This window comes from Telmatherina bonti, assembly GCF_933228915.1.
Source record: "Telmatherina bonti genome assembly, chromosome: 16".
Classification (NCBI taxonomy): domain Eukaryota; kingdom Metazoa; phylum Chordata; class Actinopteri; order Atheriniformes; family Telmatherinidae; genus Telmatherina; species Telmatherina bonti.
In genome coordinates this window covers 6,185,898-6,200,039 of record NC_136614.1, presented here as the reverse complement: position 1 = coordinate 6,200,039, position 14,142 = coordinate 6,185,898, and the positions used below count along the sequence as shown (strand labels likewise).

At 53.2% G+C, this 14,142-nt stretch overlaps 1 protein-coding gene across 2 annotated transcripts in view; it reads left to right on the top strand.

The window, feature by feature from the left end:
- filip1b (filamin A interacting protein 1b) overlaps positions 1-14,142 on the top strand; it is a 272,262-nt gene that overhangs the window by 197,779 nt on the left and 60,341 nt on the right. Inside the window, exon 2 of one of the 2 annotated variants that reach the window (XM_079254951.1) lies at positions 861-924. The exons of the other annotated variant lie outside the window; for it this stretch is intronic. Within the exon in view, the coding sequence (XP_079111077.1) occupies positions 904-924 (21 nt within the window). The 5' untranslated portion in view covers positions 861-903. The remainder of the gene's footprint in view (positions 1-860; positions 925-14,142) is intronic. 2 annotated transcript variants of the gene reach the window in all.

The following is a 14,142-nucleotide window of genomic DNA, read 5'->3' as shown; positions in this document are numbered from 1 at the left end:
TGAAGCACAGACCACCAAGCAAAGGCTCAGGAGCTTGTAAAGATGTACGAGGAGCAGCCGTCAAACCGATGACGTGGTCCCGGTCCGCCTCCCCCCCCCTCACACTTTATGAGGGAAGTGACTTCATGCATCATCCATTTGAAAGGCATGTGAGAGCTGAGTGGGTCAGCTGCATGTCTGGACTGATGTCAGCTTTCTGGACTGATCAGAGCTCAGCTAGAAGCCACAAGCAGAACACAGAAAGGTCTGTTTCAGGCCGAGCGTTTAAGCCCTGATGCATGACGTGGAGTGGGAATCTGCATCCTAACCCTAGCCCTAACCCTAACCCTAACCCCTAACCCTAAAACCCTAACCCTAACCCTACAACCCTAGCCCTAAAACCCTAACCCCTATCCCTAACCCTAAAACCCTAGCCCTAACCCTAACCCTAGCCATAACCCTAGCCCTAGCCCTAACCCTAAAACCCTAGCCCTAAAACCCTAACCCCTATCCCTAACCCTAAAACCCTAGCCCTAAAACCCTAACCCCTATCCCTAACCCTAAAACCCTAACCCCTATCCCTAACCCTAAAACCCTAACCCTAAAACCCTAACCCCTATCCCTAAAACCCTAGCCCTAGCCATAACCCTAGCCCTAGCCCTAGCCCTAACCCTAGCCCTACCCTGCAGCAGAAGTTCTGCAGGGAAGTTCAGGAGTGCTGTGATGGACAAGACAGAAGCTGTTCATAGAAAACTTTATCAGACTAAGAGAACGAACAAACTAAACTCTGTAAAAACAGCAAAAATATTCCAAACATGAGCATCGACAAAGTAATAACTCCTTATCCGTCTGTTTCTTCCCTTTTTGTTTTCATTGACCAGAAGCGAGATGTAACAGGACAAGAGAGTCGAGCTTCCAGAAGTGATGACCGAAACATATCACACAGTGAGATTTTACTGCAGAACCTGTGTGGAGTCGAACTCCGTATGACACATCCGTTGATGAAACACAGAGATGTAAAAGTAGTCTTTTTTTTGTCCAAGTGATTTCTGATTTATTGGCTGCCAAAAATGTCAAAAGACATATTTAAATTTCTGTGTGAGGAAAAGCGATTTGGCAGTGTGTGTGTGTGTGTATCAAAATGTCCTAAAAAGACGCACACACCAGCCAAATCGGCCTCCACATCTGTCGTCCAGAACCTGGTACTGGGTCCTGAAAGATGAGCAAAACAACATCTGGCTGCCAATGAGTCGAAATATTCGACATAAACTTTCTTTCACATTTTTTTTCAAAATGTGCAACAAACCACATCTGACCTTTGTTTACAACTTAAATACATCATATTATGAATTTCTCATTTTTATTTATATAAAATAGATCTCATTATTTTATGTCATGTATTTATTTGCATTTATTCAGTCTGAACAATAGAAAAGATAAACTAAGAGCAGAAATTAAGAGCCGAGTCTGTAGCTTCCTCTTATGAGTCTGGCTAATTTAAAACAAGTTTATATCTATTTATTTATTGGTGTCTATATATTACTGACATACTGAAATAAATGCCGAAGTGTATGAGTCGCCAAGGCAAAAACTCAGGCATGGGAGGAGTTCGGCGAGGCCATGGAGAAAGACTTCCGGACGGCTTCGAGGATATTCTGGTCCACCATCCGGCGGCTCAGGGGGGGGAAGCAGTGCTCCATCAATACTGTGTACAGTGGAGATGGGGAGCTGCTGACCTCAACTCGGGACGTTGTGGGTCGGTGGAAGGAATACTTCGAAGACCTCCTCAATCCTACCAACACGTCTTCCGATGAGGAAGGAGAGCTGGGGGACTCAGGGGTGGACTCTCCTATCTCTGGGGCTGAAGTCGCTGAGGTGGTCAAAAAGCTCCTTGGTGGCAAGGCCCCGGGGGTGGATGAGATCCGCCCGGAGTTCCTTAAGGCTCTGGATGCTGTGAGGCTGTCCTGGCTGACACGCCTCTGCAGCATCGCGTGGACATCGGGGGCAGTACCGCTGGACTGGCAGACTGGGGTGGTGGTCCCCCTTTGTAAGAAGGGGGACCGGAGGGTGTGTTCCAATTACAGGGGAATCACACTCCTCAGCCTCCCTGGTAAGGTCTATTCAGGGGCCCTGGAGAGGAGGGTCCATCAGATAGTCGAATCTCGGATTGAGGAGGAGCAGTGTGGTTTTCCTCCTGGTTGTGGAACAGTGGACCAGCTCTATACCCTCTTTGGGGTCCTGGAGGGGGCATGGGAGTTTGCCCAACCAGTCTACATGTGCTTTGTGGACCTGGAGAAGGCGTTCGACCATGTCCCCCGGGGGCTCCTGTGGGGGGTACTCCGGGAGTATGGGGTACCGGACCCCCTTGTACGAGCTGTCCGGTTGTAATGAGTTACCGTGAGGATCCGAAATTACAGCCACACACGAGGAGTAATGGACAAATGACCAGTTTATTGGCGAAGGAGTATGAGTAGAAGATCAATCCAGGTGACTGGTCTGCAGAAGAAACCAGGCAACAGCTGGGAGGTAAACAGGATGGCAAAATACTCGTCCAGGCAAAGACAAGGCTCGGAGATCCAAAGACAAGCAGGGTCGGTAACCAGAAGATCCGAAAAGTAGCAGTGTCTGTCAAGGGCAAGGCAAGGAGGGTAATCCGGGGGCATGAAGCAGAAGGTCGGCAACTGAGATCAGGATGGCAAAAACATGACACCGGTCCCTGTACGACAGGTGTCAGAGCTCGGTCTGAATTACCGGCAGAAAGTCAGATTAATTTCCAGTGAGGGCTGGACTCCGCCAAGGTGGCTCGGGCATCTGGTCAGGATGCCTCCTGGACCTCCCTGGTGAGGTGTTCCAGACACGTCCCTCTGGGAGGAGACTCCGGGGAAGACCCAGGACACGCTGGAGGGATTATATCTCTCGACTGGCCTGGGAACGCCTCGGGACTGGTGATGCTTACTGTCGATGTCCAAACAACCTATTGACTTCCACTTAGCTTAGCAAGGCGTTGGCTGTTTGTAGACTTTTTTTCAGTCCAGTTTGATTGGTGCGCTGGTTGTCCAAATCCTCTCCTTGCCAACCAGTGTTCAGACCAGCATCTTTTCCCTTCCCCTAGTGGATGGAAGGGAGGAAAGATTGTTTGTCCAACAAACCGTGCAGGAATGGCAGCATCTCTCCAGACTGCAGCTTATCAGCTTCACGTCTGACCTGTTCCTGCCCTCTGAGGCCTGCAGACCTCCGGAGAAGCTTCAGGCCGACTGGAATCCTCACTTCTCCCTTCGAAACTTGAGAATGAGCTTCCATGGAACGTCAGACAAGTTAGCCCTGATGCTGCTTTTAAATCTGGTCTAAGGGCACTTTTAATGCCTCAGCTTTTCCCCAGAGGTCGTTTTTATTCTTCCAGTTTGTCTGTTTGGGTTATCGCTGCGGATGTTGAAACTTTTCATGCTGTTTGGATGTTTAAATGCTCATATCTGGAGGCAAACGTAAGGTGTTGTGGTGACATATGAGACTTTCTCCAGGTCTGAATGTTTTGTGTTTTTATTCACAGCATCCAGCAGCTGCAGGCGTAACGTGATGCCTGACCTGTCTGCAGAATAGCAGTCACAGTTAGTTTACACACAGCTTGCCGCAGCTGTTTGTTTGCTGAAACTTGGCCGGGTATTTTTAGGGCGTCCCTGCTCGTGTCCACCGTGGGGAAACCTCAGGGCTGTCACTTTGCCAGCAGCGCCATGGATGCCTGAATCTCGACTTTCGCCCCACTCTCCTCCACAGCAACGTTTTGTGTCAACAAACAAACAAGTCCCGAATGTTTCAAACTGAAAGTCACGATTGCACTGATAGCTGGCCCTATGAGTAGCTGGGAAACCCATCGAACAGCAGGCAGGTCATATGGCGGTAATGTTAGATGTTTGGTTTATTTAGCAGAAACAGGTGACTGGGGCTGGTCTTATTGGTCTTGCAGGTCTTGGTTCAGATTGTTCAGTCTCAGGTATGTGACATCCTGAAGGGACAGAGTCTCTGAGACCGTAAGCACCATGATCAGACATGTTTGAGAGGCATAAATGAAGGTGTGGATGGACAGAGAACAGATATGAGGTGGTGGGCTGCTGGACCATGGACCAGCTTCATCGGTATTCTGTTAAACACGTCTAAGCATCACACGGCAGAAGAAGTTCAAACGGCATCAGAATGAGGAAGAATGGTGATTTAAGGTTGTTGCTGTGACTATTGACTGGGATTCTCTCACACAAACATCTTTAAGGCTCCCAGAGAAGGTCTGAAGAAGAGAAAAGGACCTGTCGGTTGTCTGGACCAGATAGCAGCAGAAGATGGAAAAACTGCCCTGAGTCTCCAGTTCAGCTCCACATTCTGATGGATGGATCAGAATCTGCTGGAAACATCATGAGAACATGGATCCATCAGGATCAATGTATGTCCTTCCAGGACCACGTCCATCCAAACCTGCAGCATCAAGATGTGTGATCTGCACCATCGCCTGTAACCTGGCATGACCTTCTCATGAGCACGCCAGACACGCTGCGGCCGTCATACCTCCAACGCCACTTATCGTGTGTCAGCCACAGCTGTCTGAGGTCCAGCTTGGCCTCTCCAGGCCTGCAGACACCGAGTTGGGTTTTATTTTTTCCGCTGCCAGAGAAGCATGAAGGAGTCTGATGTAAACATGTCTTCATGTGCAGTAAACCCTTCAGCTATCCTACAACCGTCATTCCAGCACAAGATAAGGTGCCTACATGTGCATGAATCTGAAGTCTTCAGCTGTCGTGTAGACACGCATTAAAACCTGCAGGGTTTACATGTTTCCCTGCTCCAACACACCTGATGCAAATGAAGCGGATCCAGCAGTTTGAGTTGTGCACAGTGAGCCGTCTAAACCTTAAAATCTGCAGGACAGCAGGTCTTCGCGCTGCTTTGATCAGAAAGGTCTGCGTTTGCAGGAAGGTCTGCGTTTGCTGGAAGGTCTGCGTTTGCAGGAAGGTCTGCGTTTGCTGGAAGGTCTGCGTTTGCTGGAAGGTCTGCGTTTGCTGGAAGTTCTGCGTTTGCAGGAAGGTCTGCGTTTGCTGGAAGGTCTGCGTTTGCTGGAAGGTCTGCGTTTGCAGGAAGGTCTGCGTTTGCAGGAAGGTCTGCGTTTGCAGGAAGGTCTGCGTTTGCAGGAAGGTCTGCGTTTGCAGGAAGGTCTGCGTTTGCAGGAAGGTCTGCGTTTGCTGGAAGGTCTGCGTTTGCAGGAAGGTCTGCGTTTGCTGGAAGGTCTGCGTTTGCAGGAAGGTCTGCGTTTGCAGGAAGGTCTGCGTTTGCTGGAATGTCTGCGTTTGCTGGAAGGTCTGCGTTTGCTGGAAGGTCTGCGTTTGCAGGAAGGTCTGCGTTTGCTGGAAGGTCTGCGTTTGCTGGAAGGTCTGCGTTTGCTGGAAGGTCTGCGTTTGCTGGAAGGTCTGCGTTTGCTGGAAGGTCTGCGTTTGCTGGAAGGTCTGCGTTTGCTGGAAGGTCTGCGTTTGCAGGAAGGTCTGCGTTTGCTGGAAGGTCTGCGTTTGCAGGAAGGTCTGCGTTTGCTGGAAGGTCTGCGTTTGCTGGAAGGTCTGCGTTTGCTGGAAGGTCTGCGTTTGCTGGAAGGTCTGCGTTTGCAGGAAGGTCTGCGTTTGCAGGAAGGTCTGCGTTTGCAGGAAGGTCTGCGTTTGCTGGAAGGTCTGCGTTTGCAGGAAGGTCTGCGTTTGCTGGAAGGTCTGCGATTGCTGGGAGGTCTGCGTTTGCTGGAAGGTCTGCGTTTGCAGGAAGGTCTGCGTTTGCAGGAAGGTCTGCGTTTGCAGGAAGGTCTGCGTTTGCTGGAAGGTCTGCGTTTGCAGGAAGGTCTGCGTTTGCTGGAAGGTCTGCGTTTGCTGGGAGGTCTGCGTTTGCTGGAAGGTCTGCGTTTGCAGGAAGGTCTGCGTTTGCTGGAAGGTCTGCGTTTGCTGGAAGGTCTGCGTTTGCAGGAAGGTCTGCGTTTGCTGGAAGGTCTGCGTTTGCTGGAAGGTCTGCGTTTGCTGGAAGGTCTGCGTTTGCTGGAAGGTCTGCGTTTGCTGGAAGGTCTGCGTTTGCTGGAAGGTCTGCGTTTGCTGGAAGGTCTGCGTTTGCAGGAAGGTCTGCGTTTGCTGGAAGGTCTGCGTTTGCAGGAAGGTCTGCGTTTGCTGGAAGGTCTGCGTTTGCTGGAAGGTCTGCGTTTGCAGGAAGGTCTGCGTTTGCTGGAAGGTCGGCGTTTGCTGGAAGGTCTGCGTTTGCTGGAAGGTCTGCGTTTGCAGGAAGGTCTGCGTTTGCTGGAAGGTCTGCGTTTGCTGGAAGGTCTGCGTTTGCTGGAAGGTCGGCGTTTGCTGGAAGGTCTGCGTTTGCAGGAAGGTCTGCGTTTGCTGGAAGGTCTGCGTTTGCAGGAAGGTCTGCGTTTGCAGGAAGGTCTGCGTTTGCAGGAAGGTCTGCGTTTGCAGGAAGGTCTGCGTTTGCTGGAAGGTCTGCGTTTGCAGGAAGGTCTGCGTTTGCTGGAAGGTCTGCGTTTGCAGGAAGGTCTGCGTTTGCTGGAAGGTCTGCGTTTGCTGGAAGGTCTGCGTTTGCTGGGAGGTCTGCGTTTGCTGGAAGGTCTGCGTTTGCAGGAAGGTCTGCGTTTGCAGGAAGGTCTCTGTTTGCTGGAAGGTCTGCGTTTGCAGGAAGGTCTGCGTTTGCAGGAAGGTCTGCGTTTGCAGGAAGGTCTGCGTTTGCTGGAAGGTCTGCGTTTGCAGGAAGGTCTGCGTTTGCAGGAAGGTCTGCGTTTGCAGGAAGGTCTGCGTTTGCAGGAAGGTCTGCGTTTGCTGGAAGGTCTGCGTTTGCAGGAAGGTCTGCGTTTGCAGGAAGGTCTGCGTTTGCTGGAAGGTCTGCGTTTGCAGGAAGGTCTGCGTTTGCAGGAAGGTCTCTGTTTGCTGGAAGGTCTGCGTTTGCAGGAAGGTCTGCGTTTGCAGGAAGGTCTGCGTTTGCAGGAAGGTCTGCGTTTGCTGGAAGGTCTGCGTTTGCAGGAAGGTCTGCGTTTGCAGGAAGGTCTGCGTTTGCAGGAAGGTCTGCGTTTGCAGGAAGGTCTGCGTTTGCTGGAAGGTCTGCGTTTGCAGGAAGGTCTGCGTTTGCTGGAAGGTCTGCGTTTGCAGGAAGGTCTGCGTTTGCTGGAAGGTCTGCGTTTGCAGGAAGGTCTGCGTTTGCAGGAAGGTCTGCGTTTGCTGGAAGGTCTGCGTTTGCAGGAAGGTCTGCGTTTGCAGGAAGGTCTGCGTTTGCTGGAAGGTCTGCGTTTGCAGGAAGGTCTGCGTTTGCAGGAAGGTCTGCGTTTGCTGGAAGGTCTGCATTTGCAGGAAGGTCTGCGTTTGCAGGAAGGTCTGCGTTTGCAGGAAGGTCTGCGTTTGCTGGAAGGTCTGCGTTTGCAGGAAGGTCTGCGTTTGCAGGAAGGTCTGCGTTTGCAGGAAGGTCTGCGTTTGCTGGAAGGTCTGCGTTTGCTGGAAGGTCTGCGTTTGCAGGAAGGTCTGCGTTTGCTGGAAGGTCTGCGTTTGCTGGAAGGTCTGCGTTTGCTGGAAGGTCTGCGTTTGCAGGAAGGTCTGCGTTTGCAGGAAGGTCTGCGTTTGCTGGAAGGTCTGCGTTTGCAGGAAGGTCTGCGTTTGCAGGAAGGTCTGCGTTTGCTGGAAGGTCTGCGTTTGCAGGAAGGTCTGCGTTTGCAGGAAGGTCTGCGTTTGGAGGAAGGTCTGCGTTTGCAGGAAGGTCTGCGTTTGCTGGAAGGTCTGCGTTTGCAGGAAGGTCTGCGTTTGCAGGAAGGTCTGCGTTTGCAGGAAGGTCTGCGTTTGCTGGAAGGTCTGCAAATGCAGGAAGGTCTGCGTTTGCTGGAAGGTCTGCGTTTGCAGGAAGGTCTGCGTTTGCTGGAAGTTCTGCGTTTGCTGGAAGGTCTGCGTTTGCTGGAAGGTCTGCGTTTGCTGGAAGGTCTGCGTTTGCAGGAAGGTCTGCGTTTGCAGGAAGGTCTGCGATTGCAGGAAGGTCTGCGTTTGCTGGAAGGTCTGCGTTTGCAGGAAGGTCTGCGTTTGCTGGAAGTTCTGCGTTTGCTGGAAGGTCTGCGTTTGCTGGAAGGTCTGCGTTTGCAGGAAGGTCTGCGTTTGCTGGAAGGTCTGCGTTTGCTGGAAGGTCTGCGTTTGCAGGAAGGTCTGCGTTTGCAGGAAGGTCTGCGTTTGCTGGAAGGTCTGCGTTTGCAGGAAGGTCTGCGTTTGCTGGAAGGTCTGCGTTTGCAGGAAGGTCTGCGTTTGCAGGAAGGTCTGCGTTTGCTGGAAGGTCTGCGTTTGCAGGAAGGTCTGCGTTTGCAGGAAGGTCTGCGATTGCAGGAAGGTCTGCGTTTGCTGGAAGGTCTGCGTTTGCAGGAAGGTCTGCGTTTGCTGGAAGGTCTGCGTTTGCTGGAAGGTCTGCGTTTGCAGGAAGGTCTGCGTTTGCAGGAAGGTCTGCGTTTGCAGGAAGGTCTGCGTTTGCAGGAAGGTCTGCGTTTGCAGGAAGGTCTGCGTTTGCAGGAAGGTCTGCGTTTGCTGGAAGGTCTGCGTTTGCAGGAAGGTCTGCGTTTGCAGGAAGGTCTGCGTTTGCAGGAAGGTCTGCGTTTGCTGGAAGGTCTGCGTTTGCTGGAAGGTCTGCGTTTGCAGGAAGGTCTGCGTTTGCTGGAAGGTCTGCGTTTGCTGGAAGGTCTGCGTTTGCTGGAAGGTCTGCGTTTGCTGGAAGGTCTGCGTTTGCAGGAAGGTCTGCGTTTGCAGGAAGGTCTGCGTTTGCTGGAAGGTCTGCGTTTGCAGGAAGGTCTGCGTTTGCAGGAAGGTCTGCGTTTGCTGGAAGGTCTGCGTTTGCTGGAAGGTCTGCGTTTGCTGGAAGGTCTGCGTTTGCAGGAAGGTCTGCGTTTGCAGGAAGGTCTGCGTTTGCAGGAAGGTCTGCGTTTGCTGGAAGGTCTGCGTTTGCAGGAAGGTCTGCGTTTGCAGGAAGGTCTGCGATTGCAGGAAGGTCTGCGTTTGCTGGAAGGTCTGCGTTTGCAGGAAGGTCTGCGTTTGCTGGAAGGTCTGCGTTTGCTGGAAGGTCTGCGTTTGCAGGAAGGTCTGCGTTTGCAGGAAGGTCTGCGTTTGCAGGAAGGTCTGCGTTTGCAGGAAGGTCTGCGTTTGCTGGAAGGTCTGCGTTTGCAGGAAGGTCTGCGTTTGCTGGAAGGTCTGCGTTTGCAGGAAGGTCTGCGTTTGCTGGAAGGTCTGCGTTTGCTGGAAGGTCTGCGTTTGCAGGAAGGTCTGCGTTTGCTGGAAGGTCTGCGTTTGCTGGAAGGTCTGCGTTTGCTGGGAGGTCTGCGTTTGCTGGAAGGTCTGCGTTTGCAGGAAGGTCTGCGTTTGCAGGAAGGTCTGCGTTTGCAGGAAGGTCTGCGTTTGCTGGAAGGTCTGCGTTTGCTGGAAGGTCTGCGTTTGCAGGAATGTCTGCGTTTGCAGGAAGGTCTGCGTTTGCAGGAAGGTCTGCGTTTGCAGGAAGGTCTGCGTTTGCTGGAAGGTCTGCGTTTGCAGGAAGGTCTGCGTTTGCTGGAAGGTCTGCGTTTGCAGGAAGGTCTGCGTTTGCTGGAAGGTCTGCGTTTGCAGGAAGGTCTGCGTTTGCTGGAAGGTCTGCGTTTGCAGGAAGGTCTGCGTTTGCAGGAAGGTCTGCGTTTGCAGGAAGGTCTGCGTTTGCTGGAAGGTCTGCGTTTGCAGGAAGGTCTGCGTTTGCAGGAAGGTCTGCGTTTGCAGGAAGGTCTGCGTTTGCTGGAAGGTCTGCGTTTGCAGGAAGGTCTGCGTTTGCAGGAAGGTCTGCGTTTGCTGGAAGGTCTGCGTTTGCAGGAAGGTCTGCGTTTGCAGGAAGGTCTGCGTTTGCAGGAAGGTCTGCGTTTGCTGGAAGGTCTGCGTTTGCAGGAAGGTCTGCGTTTGCAGGAAGGTCTGCGTTTGCTGGAAGGTCTGCGTTTGCAGGAAGGTCTGCGTTTGCAGGAAGGTCTGCGTTTGCAGGAAGGTCTGCGTTTGCTGGAAGGTCTGCGTTTGCAGGAAGGTCTGCGTTTGCAGGAAGGTCTGCGTTTGCTGGAAGGTCTGCGTTTGCAGGAAGGTCTGCGTTTGCAGGAAGGTCTGCGTTTGCAGGAAGGTCTGCGTTTGCAGGAAGGTCTGCGTTTGCTGGAAGGTCTGCGTTTGCAGGAAGGTCTGCGTTTGCTGGAAGGTCTGCGTTTGCAGTAAGGTCTGCGTTTGCTGGAAGGTCTGCGTTTGCAGGAAGGTCTGCGTTTGCAGGAAGGTCTGCGTTTGCAGGAAGGTCTGCGTTTGCTGGAAGGTCTGCGTTTGCAGGAAGGTCTGCGTTTGCAGGAAGGTCTGCGTTTGCTGGAAGGTCTGCGTTTGCAGGAAGGTCTGCGTTTGCAGGAAGGTCTGCGTTTGCTGGAAGGTCTGCGTTTGCAGGAAGGTCTGCGTTTTCAGGAAGGTCTGCGTTTGCAGGAAGGTCTGCGTTTGCTGGAAGGTCTGCGTTTGCAGGAAGGTCTGCGTTTGCAGGAAGGTCTGCGTTTGGAGGAAGGTCTGCGTTTGCAGGAAGGTCGGCGTTTGCTGGAAGGTCTGCGTTTGCAGGAAGGTCTGCGTTTACAGGAAGGTCTGCGTTTGCTGGAAGGTCTGCGTTTGCAGGAAGGTCTGCGTTTGCAGGAAGGTCTGCGATTGCAGGAAGGTCTGCGTTTGCTGGAAGGTCTGCGTTTGCAGGAAGGTCTGCGTTTGCTGGAAGTTCTGCGTTTGCTGGAAGGTCTGCGTTTGCTGGAAGGTCTGCGTTTGCTGGAAGGTCTGCGTTTGCAGGAAGGTCTGCGTTTGCAGGAAGGTCTGCGATTGCAGGAAGGTCTGCGTTTGCTGGAAGGTCTGCGTTTCTAGGAAGGTCTGCGTTTGCTGGAAGTTCTGCGTTTGCTGGAAGGTCTGCGTTTGCTGGAAGGTCTGCGTTTGCAGGAAGGTCTGCGTTTGCTGGAAGGTCTGCGTTTGCTGGAAGGTCTGCGTTTGCTGGAAGGTCTGCGTTTGCAGGAAGGTCTGCGTTTGCTGGAAGGTCTGCGTTTGCAGGAAGGTCTGCGTTTGCAGGAAGGTCTGCGTTTGCTGGAAGGTCTGCGTTTGCAGGAAGGTCTGCGTTTGCAGGAAGGTCTGCGATTGCAGGAAGGTCTGCGTTTGCTGGAAGGTCTGTGTTTGCAGGAAGGTCTGCGTTTGCTGGAAGGTCTGCGTTTGCTGGAAGGTCTGCGTTTGCTGGAAGGTCTGCGTTTGCAGGAAGGTCTGCGTTTGCAGGAAGGTCTGCATTTGCTGGAAGGTCTGCGTTTGCTGGAAGGTCTGCGTTTGCTGGAAGGTCTGCGTTTGCAGGAAGGTCTGCGTTTGCAGGAAGGTCTGCGTTTGCAGGAAGGTCTGCGTTTGCTGGAAGGTCTGCGTTTGCTGGAAGGTCTGCGTTTGCTGGAAGGTCTGCGTTTGCTGGAAGGTCTGCGTTTGCAGGAAGGTCTGCGTTTGCTGGAAGGTCTGCGTTTGCTGGAAGGTCTGCGTTTGCAGGAAGGTCTGCGTTTGCTGGAAGGTCTGCGTTTGCAGGAAGGTCTGCGTTTGCTGGAAGGTCTGCGTTTGCAGGAAGGTCTGCGTTTGCAGGAAGGTCTGCGTTTGCTGGAAGGTCTGCGTTTGCAGGAAGGTCTGCGTTTGCAGGAAGGTCTGCGATTGCAGGAAGGTCTGCGTTTGCTGGAAGGTCTGCATTTGCAGGAAGGTCTGCGTTTGCTGGAAGGTCTGCGTTTGCTGGAAGGTCTGCGTTTGCTGGAAGGTCTGCGTTTGCAGGAAGGTCTGCGTTTGCTGGAAGTTCTGCGTTTGCTGGAAGGTCTGCGTTTGCAGGAAGGTCTGCGTTTGCAGGAAGGTCTGCGTTTGCTGGAAGGTCTGCGTTTGCAGGAAGGTCTGCGTTTGCTGGAAGGTCTGCGTTTGCTGGAAGGTCTGCGTTTGCTGGAAGGTCTGTGTTTGCTGGAAGGTCTGCGTTTGCTGGAAGGTCTGCGTTTGCTGGAAGGTCTGCGTTTGCAGGAAGGTCTGCGTTTGCTGGAAGGTCTGCGTTTGCTGGAAGGTCTGCGTTTGCTGGAAGGTCTGCGTTTGCTGGAAGGTCTGCGTTTGCTGGAAGGTCTGCGTTTGCTGGAAGGTCTGCGTTTGCAGGAAGGTCTGCGTTTGCTGGAAGGTCTGCGTTTGCTGGAAGGTCTGCGTTTGCAGGAAGGTCTGCGTTTGCTGGAAGGTCTGCGTTTGCAGGAAGGTCTGCGTTTGCATGAAGGTCTGCGTTTGCTGGAAGGTCTGCGTTTGCAGGAAGGTCTGCGTTTGCTGGAAGGTCTGCGTTTGCAGGAAGGTCTGCGTTTGCAGGAAGGTCTGCGTTTGCAGGAAGGTCTGCGTTTGCAGGAAGGTCTGCGTTTGCAGGAAGGTCTGCGTTTGCAGGAAGGTCTGCGTTTGCTGTAAGGTCTGCGTTTGCAGGAAGGTCTGCGTTTGCTGTAAGGTCTGCGTTTGCAGGAAGGTCTGCGTTTGCATGAAGGTCTGCGTTTGCTGGAAGGTCTGCGTTTGCAGGAAGGTCTGCGTTTGCTGGAAGGTCTGCGTTTGCAGGAAGGTCTGCGTTTGCATGAAGGTCTGCGTTTGCTGGAAGGTCTGCGTTTGCAGGAAGGTCTGCGTTTGCTGGAAGGTCTGCGTTTGCAGGAAGGTCTGCGTTTGCTGGAAGGTCTGCGTTTGCTGGAAGGTCTGCGTTTGCAGGAATGTCTGCGTTTGCTGGAAGGTCTGCGTTTGCAGGAAGGTCTGCGTTTGCAGGAAGGTCTGCGTTTGCAGGAAGGTCTGCGTTTGCAGGAAGGTCTGCGTTTGCTGGAAGGTCTGCGTCTGCTGGAAGGTCTGCGTTTGCAGGAAGGTCTGCGTTTGCAGGAAGGTCTGCGTTTGCTGGAAGGTCTGCGTTTGCAGGAAGGTCTGCGTTTGCTGGAAGGTCTGCGTTTGCAGGAAGGTCTGCGTTTGCTGGAAGGTCTGCGTTTGCAGGAAGGTCTGCGTTTGCTGGAAGGTCTGCGTTTGCTGGAAGGTCTGCGTTTGCTGGAAGGTCTGCGTTTGGAGGAAGGTCTGCGTTTGCAGGAAGGTCTGCGTTTGCTGGAAGGTCTGCGTTTGCTGGAAGGTCTGCGTTTGCAGGAAGGTCTGCGTTTGCTGGAAGGTCTGCGTTTGCTGGAAGGTCTGCGTTTGCTGGAAGGTCTGCGTTTGCAGGAAGGTCTGCGTTTGCTGGAAGGTCTGCGTTTGCAGGAAGGTCTGCGTTTGCAGGAAGGTCTGCGTTTGCAGGAAGGTCTGCGTTTGCAGGAAGGTCTGCGTTTGCTGGAAGGTCTGCGTTTGCAGGAAGGTCTGCGTTTGCTGGAAGGTCTGCGTTTGCTGGAAGGTCTGCGTTTGCAGGAAGGTCTGCGTTTGCTGGAAGGTCTGCGTTTGCAGGAATGTCTGCGTTTGCTGGAAGGTCTGCGTTTGCTGGAAGGTCTGCGTTTGCAGGAAGGTCTGCGTTTGCTGGAAGGTCTGCATTTGCAGGAAGGTCTGCGTTTGCTGGAAGGTCTGCGTTTGCTGGAAGGTCTGCGTTTGCAGGAAGGTCTGCGTTTGCAGGAAGGTCTGCGTTTGCTGGAAGGTCTGCGTTTGCTGGAAGGTCTGCGTTTGCTGGAAGGTCTGCGTTTGCAGGAAGGTCTGCGTTTGCAGGAAGGTCTGCGTTTGCTGGAAGGTCTGCGTTTGCAGGAAGGTCTGCGTTTGCTGGAAGGTCTGCGTTTGCTGGAAGGTCTGCGTTTGCAGGAAGGTCTGCGTTTGCAGGAAGGTCTGCGTTTGCAGGAAGGTCTCTGTTTGCTGGGAGGTCTGCGTTTGCAGGAAGGTCTGCGTTTGCTGGAAGGTCTGCGTTTGCAGGAAGGTCTGCGTTTGCAGGAAGGTCTGCGTTTGCAGGAAGGTCTGCGTTTGCTGGAAGGTCTGCGTTTGCTGGAAGGTCTGCGTTTGCAGGAAGGTCTGCGTTTGCAGGAAGGTCTGCGTTTGCAGGAAGGTCTGCGTTTGCTGGAAGGTCTGCGTTTGCTGGAAGGTCTGCGTTTGCAGGAAGGTCTGCGTTTGCTGGAAGGTCTGCGTTTGCTGGAAGGTCTGCGTTTGCAGGAAGGTCTGCGTTTGCTGGAAGGTCTGC